Source organism: Gymnodraco acuticeps, unplaced genomic scaffold (genome assembly GCF_902827175.1).
Source record: "Gymnodraco acuticeps unplaced genomic scaffold, fGymAcu1.1, whole genome shotgun sequence".
In the NCBI taxonomy this organism is placed as follows: domain Eukaryota; kingdom Metazoa; phylum Chordata; class Actinopteri; order Perciformes; family Bathydraconidae; genus Gymnodraco; species Gymnodraco acuticeps.
In genome coordinates, this window is record NW_022990021.1 from 98,476 (window position 1) to 120,095 (window position 21,620).

Sequence of the window (21,620 nt, forward strand, 5' to 3'; positions counted from 1 at the left end):
GGGGCAGGAGTTGCTTTTCTTCGGACTCCTGCCCGGCACTCGGCCCCAGGGACACAAGGCCCTGTCCGTGGCTCGTAAGCCTGGACGGGCCAATCGTCCTCCTCAGCCGCAGCAGCAAGAGCGTCCGCTCTCCGCTTCCTGTCGCCCGAGGGGAGACTGGCGCAGTGTGTGCATGCTACCTGCTGGTTTAGAGCCGCATACGCGTGCTCTGACCCCAGGCAGGATTTGCATACTGCTTTTATCTCTGCTGGTCATAACTCATTATGAACCCAGAGCCACATGAGGGACAATCGCGGACGCAGTTGTTGCTCATGATGATTCTCAATGGCTGTGCTTCAGTAACTGTGCTGGTTTGCTGAAGAAAAGAGGGAGCAGGTTGCCGGGCCTCCTTCCTATTTATACCGGAAGGAGGCCCGAGGGTGGGGCCCACCTTGCGGGTGGGCGTGGACTACAAGTTTTCAGTGCTGCGCAGGGGGATTACCCAATAGCGATAGCCTTAGAGGGCGAAGCCATATACGAAATAGAACAAACACACACACATAGAGTCTGTGTCATCCGCTCTCTGCTGATGTTACTGTTATTAGTGAGTGCTGATGTTGACATCCCCTATGTGTGAGCCAGTGACACGCACACACACACACACACACACACACACACACACACACACACACACACACACACACACACACACACACACACACACACACACACTAGCTGGTCAGAGTATTTTTCATCCCTCAGTCAGTGAATCAGAGACTTTGCCTCTGCAGAAACACACACACACAGACTCTGTGTCTGAATTTGAAAGTCATCACTCTGAGTTTCAGACTTGCATCAGCGTGTCCTCAGAAACACAATGTTCTCTTACTTAAGGTTAATAAATAACGATATCTACAAAATAGCAAAGATCTGAATTCCCTCTCAAACAAGTTTTCCATCCATTTTGAATTATTTGGTAGTATGGCTACCTATTTTTGTGTTTTCGTGCTGTGTTCATCCTAACTCTTAGGTGGATACTTGGTAGTTATTGTTGCTCCCCAACAAGAACCTTTAAGGCCCTGACACACCAACCCGATTTTGGGAGTCAGAGGCCATCAGAGGCTGTCGGGCATTCGCGGCGCCGTAGTCAGGTTGGTGTGTCCCGCACCGTCTGCCGTGACACGCCTTATTTGGACTGCCTGACCCGATGCATGGCCGATTCAACATGTTGAATCGGCCATGCATCGGGTCAGGCAGTCGGACCAAGCAATCACTCTGATTGGCTGTTCAGCTAGCGAATCAGAAGCGAAACGGAAGTGAGGGACGTAAACAAACGATTTAAGAAGTCACACACAGACCAGTGTTGCCAACTTGGCGACTTTGTCGTTAAATTCGGCGGCTTTCCAAACCCTCCGGCTACTTATTTTTGTTAAAAGCGGCTAACGACTGATCTAACGACTTGTAATGGTGTTATTAGGGACTTTTCTGGTGTTTGGAGACTCACGTATTGTTCTGCAGTTAACGAGCTGCCGTGAGCCCCTCAGCCCTCCCATAGTACTGACAGGCGCGCAGACTCACAGTTGGCTCCCGCAGCAGCTCAGCTGCAGTCAGAGCAGAGAGGAGACAGCCACACTCTCCCGCGTCGAGACAGCTTCAGTCACTTAATCACCTCGTCCACTGTGTGTGTGTCTCTCTGTGACAAGCTAAACATCTACGTAGGTCATCATGTCACAGTCTAAACTGTATTCACAAAAGTACAGAAAGGAGTGGGAATCAAACCCTGAGTTTAAAGGATGGTTGAAGCCATTTATTGGAGATGACACACGGGCATACTATACTGCCTTTATTGTAAGGGATATTTCTACTAAAAACTACTCAAACTATTTCTACTTTCTACTATAATACATGATAAAATATGTCTTGATTATATTTTATAGTGTTCGGAATCTTCAAAGTTAACTGAAGTTATCAAATAAATGTAATGTAAAACTGAATCAAACCATAAACAAGGTGGCCTGTTGGGATTACTATATATATATATATATATCTGCATTATTTTTATCCCACTTTATGCTTTGCTCTTGCTGCTTATTTTACACTGATTTTATATCTTATTTTTTACTGATGTAAAGCACTTTGAACTGCAATCCCCTGTATGAAAGGTGCGATACAAATAAAGTTATTATTATTATTCAGATGGATGTTTCTGCCCCTCTGTTAATTCTCCCATTATCCTCCTCAATCTGCCTAGAAGTATTTTAATGTTGTAGCTGTTACTATAACCAATACTAATGCTAGGGCTGCAACTGACAGTTATGTAGGCACATTGTTATTGTTTCTTATCGCTAACCCCTCTTATGGCTGATAGCTCCAGTGCCGCACGAGACATGTTTTCGATGGACGAGAGGGAAATGGAACGCACGCGCTATTTGTTGTTTGTTTATATCATGCAGTCTGTTCTTCTTCTCCGTCTTCCGGTTGTTGCCTCTTTTGAATGACGAATACACACTACCGCCGCCTGCTGGTAAGGAGAGTTATTGCCACTCATGCACTGAAGTCTTTGCGGTGTGTTCCCGTGCGACACATGGCCAAGACGCAGGAGGACACGGCCACGCAACAGTCGGCTTCGGCGAGTTCTCTGGTGTCTGCTTGGTGTGTCAGGGCTATGGGCATAGATATGTCTCATAATTATTTGTGTGAACATAAAAATAATTTGTGTGTAAATATGTGATTTGTAAATGTAAAACAACATCCACAAATGCATTTAAAAGATTTGCAAACTCACAAATACATTTGCAAGTGTAAAACGGATCTGCAAATACGTTAAATATGTTCACAAATAAAAAAAAGATCTGTGAATATCTCTTTAACATTTACACCTTTCGATCAGGCATTTGTGAATCCATTTTGTATTTGTGGACCAACAATGCGCTTGCGGATCTCAAATCTCTGTTCACGGATCTCAAATCTCTGTTCGCGAATCGTCTTTTTACACACACGGAATTTTGAGACATATTTTCCGCCGGTCTCGGCTAAAATCTACTCGTGTCACTCGGTTATTTTCGGAAACCAAGTGATGGCCTGCTGATGACGACATTTCCGCATGATTTCAAAGTAAGAGCATGATGGTTTGTTTAATGCTCTGTTTTTGTATTATAATGAACAGCGGCACGTTAGATGCATTCTTCATCACCATCACCATCATCATCATGTTATAGTGATACAGTTAGTTTGTGTTATTGGTTCAATATAGCATATATCGAGCACTTTCGTTGATGTTGAAGTGCAGGCTATATGCCACTTTCGGGTCCCGGGGGAGCAGCTGGCAGCGAAACAGCCCAGATAAAACTCTTTCTTCATTGTTTGTTGTGTATTCAGTCAAGCGGGTCGAAGTTACATAGCACTTCACATCTTATTAATCGGCCTAATTTTACCTTACCAGTGCAGTAATAAAGTAATCTGTAGAAAAGCACCGTATTTAGGTCAGGGTTATGGTGATAAAGAATGCATCTAACGTTCCGCTGTTCATTATAATACAAAAACAGAGCATTAAACAAACCATCATGCTCTTACTTTGAAATCATGCGGAAATGTCGTCATCAGCAGGCCATCACGTGGTTTCCGAAAATAACCGAGTGACACGAGTAGATTTTAGCCGAGAGCGGCGGAAAATATGTCTCAAAATTCCGTGTGTGTAAAAAGACGATCCGCGAACAGAGATTTGAGATCCGTGAACAGAGATTTGAGATCCGCAAGCGCATTTTTGGTCCACAAATACAAAATGGATTCACAAATGCCTGATCGAAAGGTGTAAATGTTAAAGAGATATTCACAGATCTTTTTTTAATTTGTGAACATATTTAGCGTATTTGCAGATCCGTTTTACACTTGCAAATGTATTTGTGAGTTTGCAAATCTTTTAAATGCATTTGTGGATGTTGTTTTACATTTACAAATCACATATTTACACACAAAATATTTTCATGTTCACACAAATAATTATGAGACATATCTATGCCCATACAGGGCCTTAGATCTATCAAAGAGAAATATTTGTGTACGCGGCATCAGTTTCACATTTTGAATAGTTAAACGCTGCTAAATTGCATTGATTTGCTTGAATTCAAACCTGCAGATGAAAAATATGTCAAGCATGATTCCTAGGGAGGCTCCGATCGCCAATTTCGGGGCTGATCACCGATCGCCGGAATCAGTATCGGGCGATACCGATCGCCGATCCGAGCGAGTGGACGGGGCCTAAATGGAAGATTTAAACATCACTTTAAATCTTCCATTTAAAGTGATGTTTAAAACTCAGTTAATGGGGCTCATTCACTGGAGCTTCCACAAACAACAATCAACTTAATTATTACATTCAAATGATGTACATTATTCAAGTTTACATTCACTTTGGAGAATAACTCGGGATAAATGAGCGGAAGCGCTCTCTTTTCCTCTCTCCCTCTCTCTCTCCCCCTCTCTCCCTCTCCTGACAGCCTGTCAGTATTTCATGCAGCTCACTGATCCAGTAATGAGTGACCCGACAGTGAAGAATAAATATATTTATAATAACTAGTTTAGCTTGTTCCAGAGGTAGATCAAATAGCTTCAAGGAGCTGCAGGATTTCTGCTTCACACACACGTTGCATACCGCTATTTTACTGTCTTTTTCGGACACCTTAAAATACTGCCAGACCGGTGAAGCCATTTTGGCGAGCTTGTTTTGCCGCACACAGAGAAAAGTGTCATGTATTTTACGTCATGCGATCGGCTCTCGCGATCGGCATGTTTAGAGAGCACCGATCGATCGGTAGAGAGTGAGTATCGGCCGATCTCGATCGTTGACCGATCGATCGGAGCATCCCTAATGATTCCAGAATTGTTAAAGAATAACACTTAAAAATGCTTTTTAGGCAACATAGTGTTGTACACCAAAAGATATTCAAAAATGTATAAAATGTTGCAATATTTTCCAAATCGTATAAACCCCTAAACATCTCCTCTTAGTTTATAAAATACTTATATAATATGATAACTGGAGTATCTGTGTGTGTGCCAGAGGCTGCTGCTGATATTTGACAGCTGAACTGTGTTTAACTTCATTAACGTCACTACGCCTGACGTCAACACAATCTTACACACACACTGTGCACTGATCAGTAACACTGCATTAATGTGAGGAACGCTCTGACATGCCTGCTTCTATTTGGTTTAAAATGCACTCTCTGAGGCTGACTCATTTCACATTCTCCTTTTCCCTCTACCTTTCCGTCTGAGAGCTCCTCAAACTCACATCCTGATAAGAGAGGTACTCCTGATGCCGGTAATAATAACAGCGTGATTGTTGAGGAGCTAATCAACACACTACAGAGTTAATGAGCCCGTAAGAGGATCACCTGTGTGTGTGAATGGGTGTGTGCGTGTGTAGGTGTGTGTGCATGTGTATGATTGTGTGTATGTGTGTGTAGTGTTAAATAGAGGTAACCCCTGAAAGATCCTGTTTTTTTGTGTGATATAAATAAATATAAAATTGCATAAATTGCTTTTTGTACATACAATGCCTGTGAGACAAACACACACATTTGAAGAGAAAGACACACATGCGCACACACTGCCTGTAAAACACACATTTCAAACACAATCATACACAAACATGCAAACACACTATTTGTAAAACACACACATGCTTAGAAACAGACACACATGCACACACACTGTGTGTCACGTAGCCTGTGTCACATCCAGAATATTCCTCTTTCTGGAACAACAAGCAGGAAGAGGCTGCTGCTGCGAAGACACACACTCACATGCACGCTAGACACACACACTCTTTAGACGCACACACACACACACATGATGTAAAGCAGATGAAGCACAGCCAGTTCGCTGAGGTCTGCAGAGGCTTAAAGGATCAAACCGCTGAGGAGAGTGTTGAAATTAATCAGTTTCAAAAAATAAAATCAGGTACATGGCTGCCTTTGCGAACTGCAAACAGAACATCCTGTTCCCAGAACACACACGTGTTCAAATTAACTAGTTCACAATTTCGAAAGTCCTTAAAAACGAGAAAGTTCACCGGATGTTGTGGAGTTTACTTTCACACTTATTTTCAGCATTTTGTGTAAAGTATCTACTGTTTGTGTTTTCTTCTCTAACATCCGGTAGTATTAGTGAATAGCCAGGTTGCTCTCATGTAACTCAGTTGAAAGAGAAAGGTATTTATCAATTTCCCTCTTTCTCTTTTTCACCTTCTCTGTTTCGACAGTGAACATTACTGTGTTTTTTTTGTTGTAAGCTATTTTGGTTGCCTCTGAGCAAAATGCTCACTGGTCGGCAGTGATGTAGTGTAAACAGTATGCAAAGGCTTTTATTGTGAAAGGGAGAATGCGAACAGACAGATTTTGATTATGAATCAAAGATTATAGGGAACAAATCTTTACAAAATACACAGTGATTTCCCAATTGTGAAAAAGCTTTGAGTATTTACAGTAATAGGTGTGTTAATGTGGCTTAAGCATCTTTGTATCAGATTTGAAAAGAAACAATTCCGTCTAAGATATCAGATCTCTTATGGAACCTGAATATAAATGTGTGTGTGTTTGTGTGTGTCAGGTGTTCTCGGGGATCTTCACAGCAGAGATGTTGCTGAAGATCATCGCTCTGGATCCATATTATTACTTCCAGACGGGCTGGAACATCTTCGACAGCATCATCGTCTGCCTCAGCCTGATGGAGCTCGGCCTGTCGGACGTGGAGGGGCTCAGCGTGCTCCGCTCCTTTAGACTGGTGACTGCAAACACACACACACACTCATATTATCCCTCAACACCTTTTTACACAGACGTATTCTCTTTCAGCTGTCCTTTAAAATCAGACATTTTTAAGTTGCGTTTGTAAAACATGCACCCATTTTTTCCAACCTTTTCAATGAGTAGCAGAACATTATAGGAGAGGCTATTCTACAATAAAAGTAGCAATAAAGTGATGAACAGAAATGGCTCAGAAATGAACCATTCTGCATAATGAGTGCTCATTCTTTGGTACTCAAAGTTTATTTTGATGCTAGTTTGAAGATTTTTTTCTTTAAATTGAGTAAAATTAAGAAGGAAGGAAACTTGTAACTGAGAATTTAACCCTTTTGTATTTATACTTTTACAACCAATTAAGACCATTAAAACACATGCTGGCTTCTGTTGAGCTGCAGACAAGGACGATGGTTGTCAACATCAAGACAAACACACACACACACACACACAGATCCCTGAAGCCTGTCTTCGTCTGTCTGCGTCGATCTCTCCCAGTGTCACTCTGGGTATTGTAATCGTCTGCTGGAGGCAAACACACAGATACTCTCGTCAACACACACATTATATGTTTGCTTCTTTCTTTTTCCTTGTCGTTCTTTTGTTTCGTGTACCTTCTTTGTCATTTTTTTTTCTTGTTGGTTTACTGTGTCCACATTTTTTGTTTCTCTTATCTTACTGATGTAACATTTCTATTGGTTACATTTATTTTAAGAACAACTCTTATTCTGAAAATCCTTTGCTTCCAGCTTCGTGTTTTTAAGCTGGCCCGCTCATGGCCGACACTCAACACCCTGATAAAAATCATCGGTAACTCCATGGGCGCTCTGGGAAACCTGACGCTCGTCCTCGCCATCATCGTCTTCATCTTCGCCGTGGTCGGCATGCAGCTGTTCGGCAAAAACTACCAGGTCAGCTCTGACCTCTGACCTTTATGTAAATGCATATTGACAGGAAAAATGTTGTTGTGGTTTTAATGTGTTATTATTATTTTCTTTTGTGCAATACTTGTGGATCATTGTGTTCATCAATAACAACAAAACATTTTTAAGTGGGGAGAAAGTGTTTGTTCACGCTGTTCCCTCTCGTTGCAGGACTGTGTGTGTAAGATCTCGAAGGACTGCACCCTCCCTCGCTGGCACATGAAGGACTTCTTCCACTCCTTCCTCATCGTCTTCAGGGTGCTGTGCGGCGAGTGGATAGAAACCATGTGGGACTGCATGGAGGTTGCCGGGCAGCCGCTCTGCTTACTCGTCTTCATGCTGGTCATGGTCATTGGAAACCTGGTGGTGAGTGACCTTTGACCAACAATAACATATATTTAAACTCCCAACAATATAAATTACATACATAATCATTCATTATCCAAAAACCCATTTAACAATGGAAGTGTCATTACTTTTTTGTTATCAATTATTTATGTTAGAAAAACAACAAGTACTTTGTAGTTACAGTACTAGTTACTTTTGCAGACTTTGGTTATTAAGACAAGACTATTCAAGCAGGTACAGCAGACAGGAGGGGGTAACTGGAGAAGAGGAAGTACACTTTATAATGGTCAACAACACACACACACACACACACATTCTCACACACAAACGCACACACACAAAGATTGATTGATGTGTTTTAAAGGTGAGGACATGTGGTGAGCTCATGTTGGTTGAGGGGGGGTACATTTTATAGTAAGGCAGGTAAGATGAGTGTGTGTGTGTATATGTGTGTGTGTGGTTGTATGGGGGGTACAGTGTAAGATGAGATGAACGATAGTTATCAGAAGAAAGGCAATCTTTCCTCCTTTCCTCTGGCAAGTGTGTGTGTGTGTGTGTGTGTGTGTGTGTGTGTGTGTGTGTGTGTGTGTGTGTGTGTGTGTGTGTGTGTGTGTGTGTGTGTGTGTGTGTGGCCTAGCATTACTATACTTGTGGGGACCTACATTTGTTTACACAGTCACGTGTGGGGAGTCGCCTCCCTTATGGGGACAAATTGGAGGTCCCCATGAGGGGAATCATTAATTTTAGGGTGAAGACTTGGTTAGGTTTAGGATTAGGGTAAGGTTAAGGGTTAGGGTTAGGCATGTGTTGGTTAGGGTTAGGGTAAGGTTAGGGTTAGGCATGTGTTGGTTAGGGTTAAGGTTAGGATAAGTCTCCAGGAAATGCATGTAAGTCAATGTAATGTCCCCTGAAGTGATGTATACAATTGTGTGTGTGTGTGTGTGTGTGTGTGTGTGTGTGTGTGGGTGTGTGTGTGTGTGTGTGTGGTGTGTGTGTGTGTGTGTGTGTGTGTGTGTGTGTGTGTGTGTGTGTGTGTGTGGTGTGTGTGTGTGTGTCTGGGTGATTACGCTGTTGTACAAGATAACACTGGTCAGTCCAGGCCATGCTTCCTGTTACATGAGAGTGCACAAGGGTATTTGATATCAAAAACAAGAGTCAGTGATGGATAACATGCCTAATGATGAAATCTGAACACAAACGATGATTCATTTACATTCAAATCTGCTGCTTTAGATAGGTCAGGAAGCCAACAAAATATATTATATGAGTAATATTTACACTATGTGGAAAGGAGATTTTAACTCTGGTTGAAATAAAACAGAAAGAAATGAAATGTGTATAAAATAGGGTGTAGTGGTACGTTTCCTGACAATTTAGGTTGTTCTTAAGAGATAAAGATTGGCAATTGAATTGGGGGAATAATGCAAACAATTTGAGTCCTACTTTTGATGGTATTAGTACAGAGATTAGTAGCTTTGCTCTGACACATTTTAAAACATTTCCTTATGTCCTTAATTACCTTATTTTCGGATACAGCATCAATTGATCTTTTCATATAGAAATGTGGTATTTCAGTTTGTGAATAAACCTCTGCCAATTATTTCTTATATGTATTGTTTATGAAGACAAATGTATTTTATATCTGGAGAACTGAAAAAAGTTTCCCAAAAAAATAGAAGGATACACTTGAAAAACAATACTGTGTGTATTGGCATGTTTTGGGAAGAAAGGGTTCGGGTTCAAACTAACAACAAGATACTTTTATGTCAGTAAACTTGTTTTTCCCAATTTTAATTTAGCTTCTTACAGTATTTTCTTCTTCTTTTTTTGTTCTTTTTTCTTTATCAGAAAGAGTCTCATATATTCACTATTCAGTAGACCTTGTGTGTGTCCTTGCGTGTATGTGCGTGTTTGGCAATAATAGAGTCTCATTCATCTATTTAGCTTAATGGTCTCATGGATATTTAATAACGAGCTTGAAAGACCAGACAGCTTACACACACACACACACACACACACACACACACACACACACACACACACACACACACACACACACACACACACACACACACACACACACACACACACACACACACACACACACACACACACACACACACACACACACACACACACACAATGGCAGTCAACAGCCTCTTATTCTTCTCCTGTCAGTTGCAGGAATTGTATCTCTCCCTGCAGAGGGATATGCTGACCGCACTGAAGGAATATGCACAAACACGCGTGTGTGTGTGTGTGTGTGTGTGTGTGTGTGTGTGTGTGTGTGTGTGTGTGTGTGTGTGTGTGTGTATCATGGTGACGGAACCTTTCCAATTCAGCTGATTTATCCCTCTGAAATGGCCTCATTGTGCTCGGCTCAGCATGTGTGTGGTACTTTGTGTGTGTATGTGTGTGTTGAGGCATTTATCCATGCATTCATAAGTGTATGAATATGATTCGGTTTTTTGTTATGAGATGTCAACTGTGCACCTCAATATGAAGGAGCAAGAAAGGACAAACAGAAAGAACAGAAAGTATAATGACAGGGTGCATGTATAAAAGCGAGAAAGCAGCGAGCGATGATGTAAGGGAAGAGCACATAGGAAGGAAGGAAAAAGAGAATTGAGAATAAAGGAAGGAGGAAAAGATGGGGAAATGAAGGGAAGGTAGTTGGTAGAATGAAATAGTATTAAAGGAAGGAGGGAAACAGAGAAAGGTAAACAATAATCAAAAAGGAGTCTCCAAATAAAGGAAGAGAGAGCTAATAAAGGAAAGAAAAGAGAGCCAAAAAGGAAAGGAGGAACTAAGGAAGACAGGTAAAGGGCAAGTGGTGGAAGTAGAAGAAAGGAAGGTGATAGGAAGGAAGAGACAGAACGAAGGAAGAAGAGTAACATTAAAAAGAAAGGAAGGAGGGAAGGGAGGGAGTAGGAATAATAAGAAGGAAAGAGAAAAAAAGGAATAAGCAAGGATAAAAGCTAGAGGGATAGGAAGGAAGAGCAAAGCAAAGGTGGAAGAAAAACATTTTAAAAGAAAGGAAAGTCAAATTGAAGGATGTTGAAAAGAGAGCCAATGAAAGGAAGCGAAAGGATGAAGAAAGAGACGTAAAGGAAATGATATAAACCAGTGAAACCAAAGGCGAGTTACTCTAAGAAGTAGAGAATCTCATATACAGTATGAGAATGAAGGAAGTCATCAGTAACATCAGTCAGTCTCACTTCAACATGTCACATGATGTTAGACTATTACCCAGAAGGCCCCGAGGCAGAGGACGGGAGCAACTGTTATGTCACACACAGATACACACACATTTATGTTCACATGTAACTGTAGGTAGTTGCTTCCAATTTGCATTCAAACAAGTCACGGCACAGCTGATGGCGTGCACTCAGGTCCTGTGTGCCTTGTTTGTATTTAGCTAAAGGTAAACAACACCCATACTTTCACTGGCAAATAAAAACACTTCTCTTATACATCTTACGTACACTGATGGGTATGCCACTCTATTTCTGTATGTGTGTGTGTGTGTGTGTGTGTGTGTGTGTGTGTGTGTGTGTGTGTGTGTGTGTGTGTGTGTGTGTGTGTGTTAATATTAGTCTGGGTGTGACATCATAAATCCATATGAGACACCCAACTGATTAAAAAAGTTCAAAAATATAATCGCAAAAACTTAAATCAGCTGTTTTCTAAAAGAAGTTTGATGCGCAAAATAAAAGTTCAAGATGTTACCTGCAGCTCTTTTTAAGTCACTTTATGTTAACGCACATTATATAACAGTTTAATAAGTTAATTACGTTAACATTTTGTAGGACTTGTAGGTGAGGAGGAGGACTTTGTAGGATATGCGGGACTGAGCGGCAGCCAGTGGAGGTGGATGAGGGTGGGAGTGATGTGCTGCCACGGCTTTGGATGTGTGAGTACCCTGGCAGCACAGTTTTGAACATACTGGAGCCTGACCAGGTTTTGTTGGGGACCCCAAACAGGACACCATTGCAGTAGTCCAAGCGGGATGTGACAAACGCATGGACTAGGGTTTCTGCAACCGACTCCGAGTGTGACGGTCGGAGTCTGGCAATGTTCCTTAGATGGAAAAAGGCCGATTTGGTCACAGACTTGACGTGGGAGTGGAAGGAAAGGGTGGACTTTAGGGATAACTATCTCAGCAAACCTGTAGAAACAAGATGCAGCTCTTGCTCTGCTTTTGCTCTGGAAGTTTTCCTTTAATTCCTACTGCATCTTACAGACCTGGTTTCTGAATGCCGTGTGTGTGTGTGTGTGTGTGTGTGTGTGTGTGTGTGTGTGTGTGTGTGTGTGTGTGTGTGTGTGTCAGAGATGGAGTACTCGAGTCCTGGACTCGGACTCGAGTGCCGATTTTCGGAACTCGTGACTCGACTCGGACTCGCGCACTGATTGATGCGACTTGGACTTGGACTCGTGAATTCTCGCGTACGCTGACTTGGACTCGGACTCGTGAATAATTCCCCCCACGATGACTCAGACTCGACTTGTACGTTGACTCTCTGACTTGGACTCGGACTCGTGAATTTCCCCCCCCCACGATGACTCGGACTCGACTTGTACATTGACGCTCTGACTTGGACTCGGACTCGAGCAAGTTTTCTCTGGAGTCTGATGTCCTCTATCCCAGGGTTGCCAACTTTGGGTACCTGGCTGGAGTGAGATTTTGATATCATGGGTTTAATTACACATACTGTATGCGCACTAAATGACTGCTATCGTGTCAGTAGCGGTACCTTAGCATATATATAGGATATATATACGAATACACAATATTGGACACAGACTATAAAGGGCACACAGTTTCATTCACTAATGAAAGTCAAACACATGTTTGTTTCCACTGTTTTATTGTGTGCCTGTCGCGATAAGCAATTAAATGACTTATCGTAGGATAAATAAAAATGAACTCCATAACTTTTCTGACCTCGATACATTTCCATTTACATGAGGATGTGACTAGCAGTTTGAAAGGATGTACTTGAATTATTATTATATATTATGTCAGTGGTCTAAATGGTCATACAACGGTGCCGACAATATTATCGTTTATCGCAATAATTTCCGGGAAAATGTATCCAACAAAATTAATTATCGTGAGAGGCCTATACATGAAACACACACACACAAACAAATCTACAGACTTACTCCAAACTGTCAAATATATTAATTAACGCACTCTCACTCTCATATACTCGTTGACTCTATTTTGGCCTAGTAGAACAATAAGCAGTAGACTTTAGGCTTGTTTGAGACGCGTTGCGGCTCGCCTCGAAAGTAGACGAGAATAGCCGATCGCAGCCGGGGGAGGTCTCAAAAAGCTCGTCTGAAGTCGGACAGCTCGGAGTCCATGCTCGGAGTCGGCTTCGTCTTCTTCTTCTTCTTCTCTCGGTTTTTTGGCGGATTGCAAACAACTTTAAGGTGCATACCGCCACCTCCGGAGTCGGTTTGACTCGGTTTGCATTTATAAAGAATGCACACATGTGTTTAATCGTTAATGTCAGATATGTACTAAGTAAATACATTTGTTCCTGCTCAAGATTAGATTCAACTTTATTGTTATTGCACATATTACAGGTACTGAGACAACGAAATGCAGTTTAGCTTCTAACCAGGTGCAACAAGCAGTGAAGTGAAAAGTAATGTACACAATCTACAGAATAAAATATAGAATGAATTGAATGATGAATAAACAGGGTATGAATACACTAGATATCAGCCTGTGAGCAATATGAACAGTGTGTATGAATATGCTAAGATATATAAAGTATGAAAACGGTAAGCAGTGCAAGTATAGTATAAAATATATGGATATTAATTTCATGATGATAAACATTGTGGAACAATGATGAAAAATGGGAATGGATGTGGCGACGTAAAACTGACACAAAACAACAACAAACTTTTGCCGAGCCAATGGGAGAGCTTCATCAGCAGCACGGGGTAAAAACCACCAATGAGCGCTCAGCTCGAGATACCAGCGAGTCGTTTCCCATCAAGCATTTCGCTTCCGCAGCCCGTGGAGAGGAACTGCGCCGCCTCGCCACGCCTCGCTCTCAAGGCTGCGGGCGTCTTTGTCCCGTGAGATTTCAACGTCTCATGTAGGCGGGCCTCCAGAGCAAGTCGGACAAAATTACTAACCATCATGCAACGCACTAGCAAGACGTTGATCGCAATTGCGCAGGTCTCGCTTGTCTCAAACAAGCCTTTTTACTTGTTATCATTTCTACTGGATCTTAGATCTGCGCATGCGCAATACGGGTCGGGGATTGACCAACCGTCTCCCACTGCTCTGCTGTCTGTTAACGTTAAGAGTGGTGGGGGCGGGGAGGGAGCGGATCCACTGCTTGAGCAGCTGTCAACTCAACATTGTAAATAACCAAGCAAAAACGATCGCCGGTTCATCTTGTTTTTGGCGTGACAATAGTTTGGGCAGCGTGAAGGCGTGAGATTGAGAGTGAAAGCGTGTGTCACACGCCAGATGCGTGAGAGTTGGCAACCCTGCTCTATCCTGGCATGTGCACCTGTGAGGCGAGTTCACGGACTGGGCCCTGCTATTCCAGTCTAGAGATGTCTAGAGACACACCCCGCATCATGCTGTATGCTTTCACACATTCTGCTTCCACATTGGAAAAGAGCAGCGCAAAATGCTCGTTATGTGGAAACAATATTGAAGAGAAGGCTCCGTAACACATTACTCTAAGGATCGAGTTCAGACATGGCTGTCTTGAACACTATCATCAGAGTAACATGATCTAATCAATATCACCTGTCACTCACACCTACGCTGTCATTGGAGGCAGTCGCAATTTCTACGGGCTCGCACTTACCTGTTAGCATCTGGCATCTGTTAGCATCTAGCAGCATCTAGCTCTCCTGCTTACACACTTTTAGCCATCCCTGCTTATACAAGTAGTAGTTTTAGTTGTCTGCGAACTGTGGAGGCCTACTCCCACCTGTCGAGTGCGGCTGTACTGAGGTGTTTTTCCTCCGGAGACGTCGCGAAGAGACGGAGCGGCTCCACCTGTTGCTGCATGCGATCTGCGATTTACGGAGGCCTGCTCGTTGCGAAGAGACGGAGCGGCTCCACCTGTTTGCTGCCTGCGATCTGCGATCTACGGAGGCCTGCTCGTCGCGAAGAGACGGAGCGGCTCCACCTGTTGCTGCCTGCGATCTGCGATCTACGGAGGCCTGCTCGTTGCGAAGAGACGGAGCGCCTCCACCTGTTTGCTGCCTGCGATTTGCGATCTACGGAGGCCTGCTCCCACCTGTAGAATACGGCTGTACTGGAGAGGTTTTTACCCCGGAGTCGTCGCGGAGAGACGGAGTGGATCCACGCTTCGGGCTTGGCCTGCTTCCACCGGGCGTGTGCTGCTGTGCGGAGGAGGATTTTTACCACCGCTGGGGCCTGCTTTCCACCTGTCCTGGTTCTGCTGTTGCAGAGGCCTGCTTTCACCCCGGGGATACCACGGAGGGACCGGAGCGCTTCCACGCTGCTGTTTTCGCCTGTCCTTTGCTGCTGTGCTGATTTTGCTCCAGGAACATCGCGGATACTGTGTGCTGGTCTGGGAAAATGGCCCATATCGGGATTCTGCTGTGCCTGTTAACTGTTTTGGACTATGAGAAGATCTCTAGTCATTCTGAGAAGACTACTGGATTCAGGTCTGTTCTGCCACCCGCAGTGGGCATCCCCTGCAAAGGTTCGGATGTGTTGCTCAAACAATTACCGGTTGCCTTGTCACAGACAATCTGCTCGACAAAATATGTTTGTCTTTTTTATTTTCCTGCGATGATGGTTCTCCAGGACTGCTTCTTAAGCTCTAATCACACTCTCGCAGACTTTTCCGGTGTTTCTAAATTAGATGACAATGTATTCGTGTCGTTTAAGAGGAAAAGATGCCTGGTTTTGTTGTTGTTATTACTGTCAGGAAATGTACAACCTAACCCTGGTCCGCCCAGTAGTAGTAGTAGTCAGATCGCTACTCCTGCTGATTTTAAAGCTAGGTCTGGGTTGGGTTTCATCCACTTGAATGTGCGCAGTCTGTTAGGTAAACTAGATTTTGTCCGTATCTGGGCGAGCTCGACTGACGCTGACGTCATTGTTTTATCAGAAACATGGCTAAATAAATCTATTTTGGCCTCTGACATTGCCTTAAATGGTTTTAATGTGTATCGTACCGACCGGGCTAATAAAGGTGGTGGCGTTGCCATTTATGTTAAGAATAAGTTCAGTGTAACCACATTAGTTTCCAAATCGATCAGTAAGCAATTTGAATTTTTAGCCATAAATATAGAAGTGGCAAAGGGTCAACAGGTCATGGTAGTGAGTTGTTACAGACCCCCCTCAGCTGTCAAAGACTCCTTGTCTTCACTAGCAAATCTTTTATCACAACTAGACTACAAGGAAATAGTGCTACTTGGAGATTTTAACTGGGACTGGTTAACTGCAGTGTCAGAGGATTTAAAAAACCTTTGTATCTCTTTGAATGTTACTCAGATTGTTGACAGTCCTACTCGCCCAAATATTAAGTCCCCTAATAAATCCTCCCTAATTGATCTCATTTTAACTAATGTTCCCCATAAATATTCATCTGTGGGAGTATTTGCAAATGATCTGAGCGATCACTGTGTTGTAGCCACAATTAGGGACACTAAGGTCCAAAAGGTTAAACCTCGCATTATCATTAAGAGAGACAAAAAACATTTTGTGGAGCAGGGTTTTGTTCATGATCTGTTTGATTTTGATTGGGGTAAAATCGATCTGTGTGCTGATGTGGAAACCACATGGTCTTATTTTTATCTTGGTTTTATGGAGATCATTGATAGACATGCACCCCTGCGTAAAGGGACGAGACAATCCTTGGTTTTCTGCTAATCTGTCCAGTCTCCTTCATGAGAGAAACAAGGCCTGGGCAAAGGCTAGGCAATCAGGCTCAGAGGTAGAGTGGCTGCGTTTTAGGCAGCTAAGGAATAGCTTCACTTCAAATGTCAAAAGTGCAAAGTCGAAGTACTATTTGTCAGTTATCACAGAAAACCTAAATAATCCTAGGAAATTTTGGAAAGCAATAAAATCGATATCCACCGGTGAGATCCGTAATGAGCTACCTCCGTGCCTTACCACAGCATCTGGCACTATATCGGACAGGGCCACTATGTTAAATTGCTTTAATGAGCATTTTGTGTCCTGCGGTTCTATGTTTGATTCTGTGACTAACTCTGCTTCTGTGAACACCCCAATCCGTGACTCTGAACAATGTGGTCTGGAAAACCCTTTCAGTTTTACTCCTTTTACTGTCAATGTCGTTCATGAAGCCTTATCTAAGCTAGATCCTAAGAAACCGGCTGGCCCGGACAACATAGAACCTTTCTTTTTAAAGAATCTGGCTTGATGATTGTCTTACTTTTAAACTTCATGTCAATAACCTGCTTAAAAAGCTGAGGGTTAGGCTAGGTTTCTTTTTCAGAAACAAGTCCTGTTTCTCTTTTGAAGCCAGGAAAAGGCTAGTCACTGTGACCTTTTTACCTGTGCTGGACTATGGTGATTTGATGTATATGAATGCACCTGCCCATTGCCTGGAAAAGTTAGATGCCGCCTATCACAGTGCCCTGAGATTTGTTACTAACTGTAAAGCACTTACTCATCACTGTACCCTGTAGGCCAAGGCAGGTCTGCCTTCACTAACTGTACGGAGGCTCAGTCATTGGTACATGTTCATTTACAAAGCCATGTTGGGTAAACTACCTTTTTATATCTGATCTCTCGACGAATTGAAAGTACATATTGCCTGAGATCTCATGATGTTGTTTTATTAAATGTGCCAAGTGCTAGGACTGTCTTAGGGAAGAAAGCTTTTAGTTGTGCAGCTCCACTAAATTGGAACAGTCTGCAAACATGTTTAAAACTGAGCACTTTGGTTCCCCTGCATCATTTTAAAACTCAGCTGGGTGACATGCTGTTTGATACTCATGGTACCTGTCTCTGTAAATAGAGTTTGTAAACTGTACATTTTGTTGCATGTCATCCTTATTGTTGTTCTGTTGTTTTTATGTTACATGTGTAACTAATGTCCTGCAGGTCACCCTTGAAAAAGAAATCTTTTGATCTCAAGGGGCTTCACCTGGTTAAATAAAGGCTACAAACAAACAAACAATAAATAAAGATTCAGCTGATAACACGAAAGCACATGGCTACTTAACATGCAGAATGAGTAATTTTGCATGCTAAGTAGCCATGTGCTTTCTGGGGCTAAATCTTTATCAGTCAACCGATTTAACCGGTAAAAGTTCCTTCAAAATAAGAGTCCCGATCTTATTACTATCAAAATAAAAGTCCAAAACGAAAACTTTACCATAGTAAAATATTGGCATACAAATATAATCACTCCTCTAAAAGGTAACTCATTTTAAATATAGTTAGACATATTAAAGGTCATTTACAATAATAATATTAATATTAGTAATAAGCTTTATATTTGTATAGCACCTATTACAAGAATTGTAGCCAAACTCGCTTCACAGCAGTTCAATAGACAGATTAGTATAACATGACAGGATAAAAGCAATGGAGGAGCAGCTACATTTCAACACATATATCCACGAAGATTAATACATGAAGACTTGTGACTCGGACTCTTCTTAGGTGACTTGGACTCGGACTCGAACATAGGTAATGATGACTCGAACTCGACTCGGACACTCCTTGGGTGACTCGGACTTGGACTCGGACTCGAACACAGGTAATGATGACTCGGACTCGACTCGGACACTCCTTGGGTGACTCAGACTTGGACTCGGACTCGACTACGACTCTCCCTTGGTGACTCGGACTTGGACTCGGACTCGAAGAGTGGTGACTAGAGAGTGACTTGGACTTGGGACTTGGTGACTTGACTACAACACTGGTGTGTGTACACGTAGCTGCAGACTGTTGCGGTTGAGCAGATGTTTGGTTTCTCTTTTTGACAAAAGAGCGGCTGAATGTGTGTCAGCACTTCACCTGCAGCACACCTGCCGCCACGCAATCTTCCTCTTTTATTACTCTTCTTCCTTTCATCTAACACTGTGTATTCAACACCTTTAATCATTATGATTTCTCATCAGATTCTTTAGAAACCAGAAATCAGCGATTTGAAGATTAATTGGATAAATTCTAGAATTAATGGTGGATGGATCATTCATTTATGGTATGGTTCATCCCAATAGACACAGAAACCTTTTAGTAAATGTGAGGAAAAACACAGGTATAGAGGAGGTTGGTAGTCAAATGTTTAATTATCCTTCTAATACATCAGCTCAATAATCTGTGTCATTTACTACTTTCAAATGACAATGTATGAACACTGATTTTTAAGTTATGTATGCTATTTCTTAAGCAGCTTGCTTGAAGAACAATGTGTCCATTCACATTTGATCCCATTGTGTACTCTTCTAGTTCAGTATATGTACTTTTTATTTGTAAGTAGCTCATGTTGTTCATGCACTTAAACATCAAAGAATCTAAGCATGAACTCTACACTTTCACTCCCCTGATGCCTCATGTCATCTCGCTCCTTCTTACCTCAAGCTTTTATCCCAGGGAGTTTTGCTCAAGGGGGTTTGTTGTGACGAGGAGAAACAGATCATGTTCCTGCTCATTCATCGTGTGTACGTGTGTGTGTTTGAGCGTGTTTCCAGGGCACCAGCTGTTTCGTGGAGTATCCTCGTCTACCTGAGTTGAACTTTAGTCTGATTCTAGCCTGAGTATCTATGGAAGATGTTAGATATTTTTTGTTGTTGGATAAACTAACACATTGGCATATAACATTTTCCAGCAAAATACATATTTTCTATCTATTCAAATCAGTACCATTTTTCACTGCCCCATAGTGGCGAGAAAATACATAAAATCTTGTTTAAAGATTATTATTTGAGCGTATTTTCAATGGACTGTATATGTATATATATTACATATTTTCATGTATATATATTAAATAAGTTACACAGAGGAAAGGGGAGTCCTCTGTGTGTCAGTGGTGTGTTATCGGATTATTGGAGGCAGGAAGGTCGTTAGGGGAGCCGTTGCTCATGTTGCCATGTTAGCCAATCAGCAGCATTGATCTATTGGCCCCACAGCCAATCAGATGTCAGCACTATGGGGATGGTGAAACAGCCGGATACTGATCTGTCACACAAACAACACATACACCTCAGGCTGGGATCAATAAACAAAAACACACACGTGCACACACAAGGAAATAGACATAAACTCACACTTGTTTATTTTTCACACATTTCCACCAGTTCACACAAACACAAACACTTCTCTACTCTGTCATATGCAATACAGATACACACACACACACGCACACACACTCACACACATGCATACAATACATCAAATTGTACTGTTGTAGTACTGCCAACATTTGAAAACGTATAAATATCAGAACTTAGTTCGAAAATATTCCACCAAAACTAAACATACGTTGAAAACATCAGACAGGTTCTTTCTTACTGTAATTTAAGTTTTAAATGTATACTTTTTTAATATTTAAACTAGGGCCGGGACTCGATTAAAAAAATTAATCTAATTAATTAGAGGCTTTGTAATTAATTAATCGAAATTAATCGCATTTTTAATCACATATAAATATTTGACCTGAGAACAGTGAGAAGCAATTTTTTTCACATGGATTTTAGTATACCATTAGGCGCATTCACACCGCAGTACTTTTCCCACAAAGGTTCATGAGAACTCTTTGAATTTGGGGGTGGATTAGGCAAATGAAGCCGCTGACGTCACTTCTTCTTCTTCTGCTTTGGGTTTACTGGCAGGCCGCAAACCACTTCACGTCGTATACTGCCGCCCAAAGTCCCCGGAGTTGGGGACTGGCTTCAGTAGAAGCTGCTGGGAGTCCCAGCAGCCTTCCGAGTAAATCGCCAGAACACCGACACCTCCTCATCTCCACCGCTCCCATGTTTTATTTTGTGTTGCCATAAATTAGTCTCTCTGCGTTTCTGTGCTGGGCTAATGCTAATAATGCTAATGCGAGGATAATAAAATGGCGGCTTCACAAAACTTTTTGGGAGTTTTACGGGGCGTGGTTTGCAATCCGCCCAGCCAATCAGAAATATAGCTATTTTCTCACAAGAGAGCCGCACGAAAGTCCCTGCTCTCTAGCAGCTCTCTGCTCTCTAGCAGGGACTTTCGTGGGGGTAAAAAGGTTCTCATGAACTAATTTTAGTACCGGCTCTTTTTGGTGTGAACGCGATAAAAGAGGCTAACGTCCACGCTAGCTTCCACGCTAGCTGCTATATGTTTTGCATTGAGGTGATACTTGAGGCTTGATGTGCTGCGGTGATATGCGAATTCCTTTTTGCATAATTTGCACACAACCGTGCTCTTATCGACGCTTCCATCCGTCCGTTTTTTAAAACAACATATCCCACTGTTGTTCACTGTGGTTTGTTGTTGTCTGAAGTCATGAACGTTAGTTGGTGCTCCAGTATAATCGGTACGCCTGAAACTCATCCAGTGAGAAAAGTTCCGCGGTGCAAAAATAAGTGCGAT

The 21,620-nt window shown here is 42.3% G+C and overlaps 1 protein-coding gene across 1 annotated transcript in view; it reads left to right on the top strand.

Annotated features, from left to right (window-relative positions):
- Positions 1-21,620, top strand: part of LOC117544673 (sodium channel protein type 4 subunit alpha-like) — a 145,055-nt gene that overhangs the window by 77,584 nt on the left and 45,851 nt on the right. The window contains 3 exon segments of the mRNA XM_034213940.1: positions 6,592-6,765; positions 7,532-7,693; positions 7,877-8,071. Coding sequence (XP_034069831.1) covers positions 6,592-6,765; positions 7,532-7,693; positions 7,877-8,071 — 531 coding nt within the window.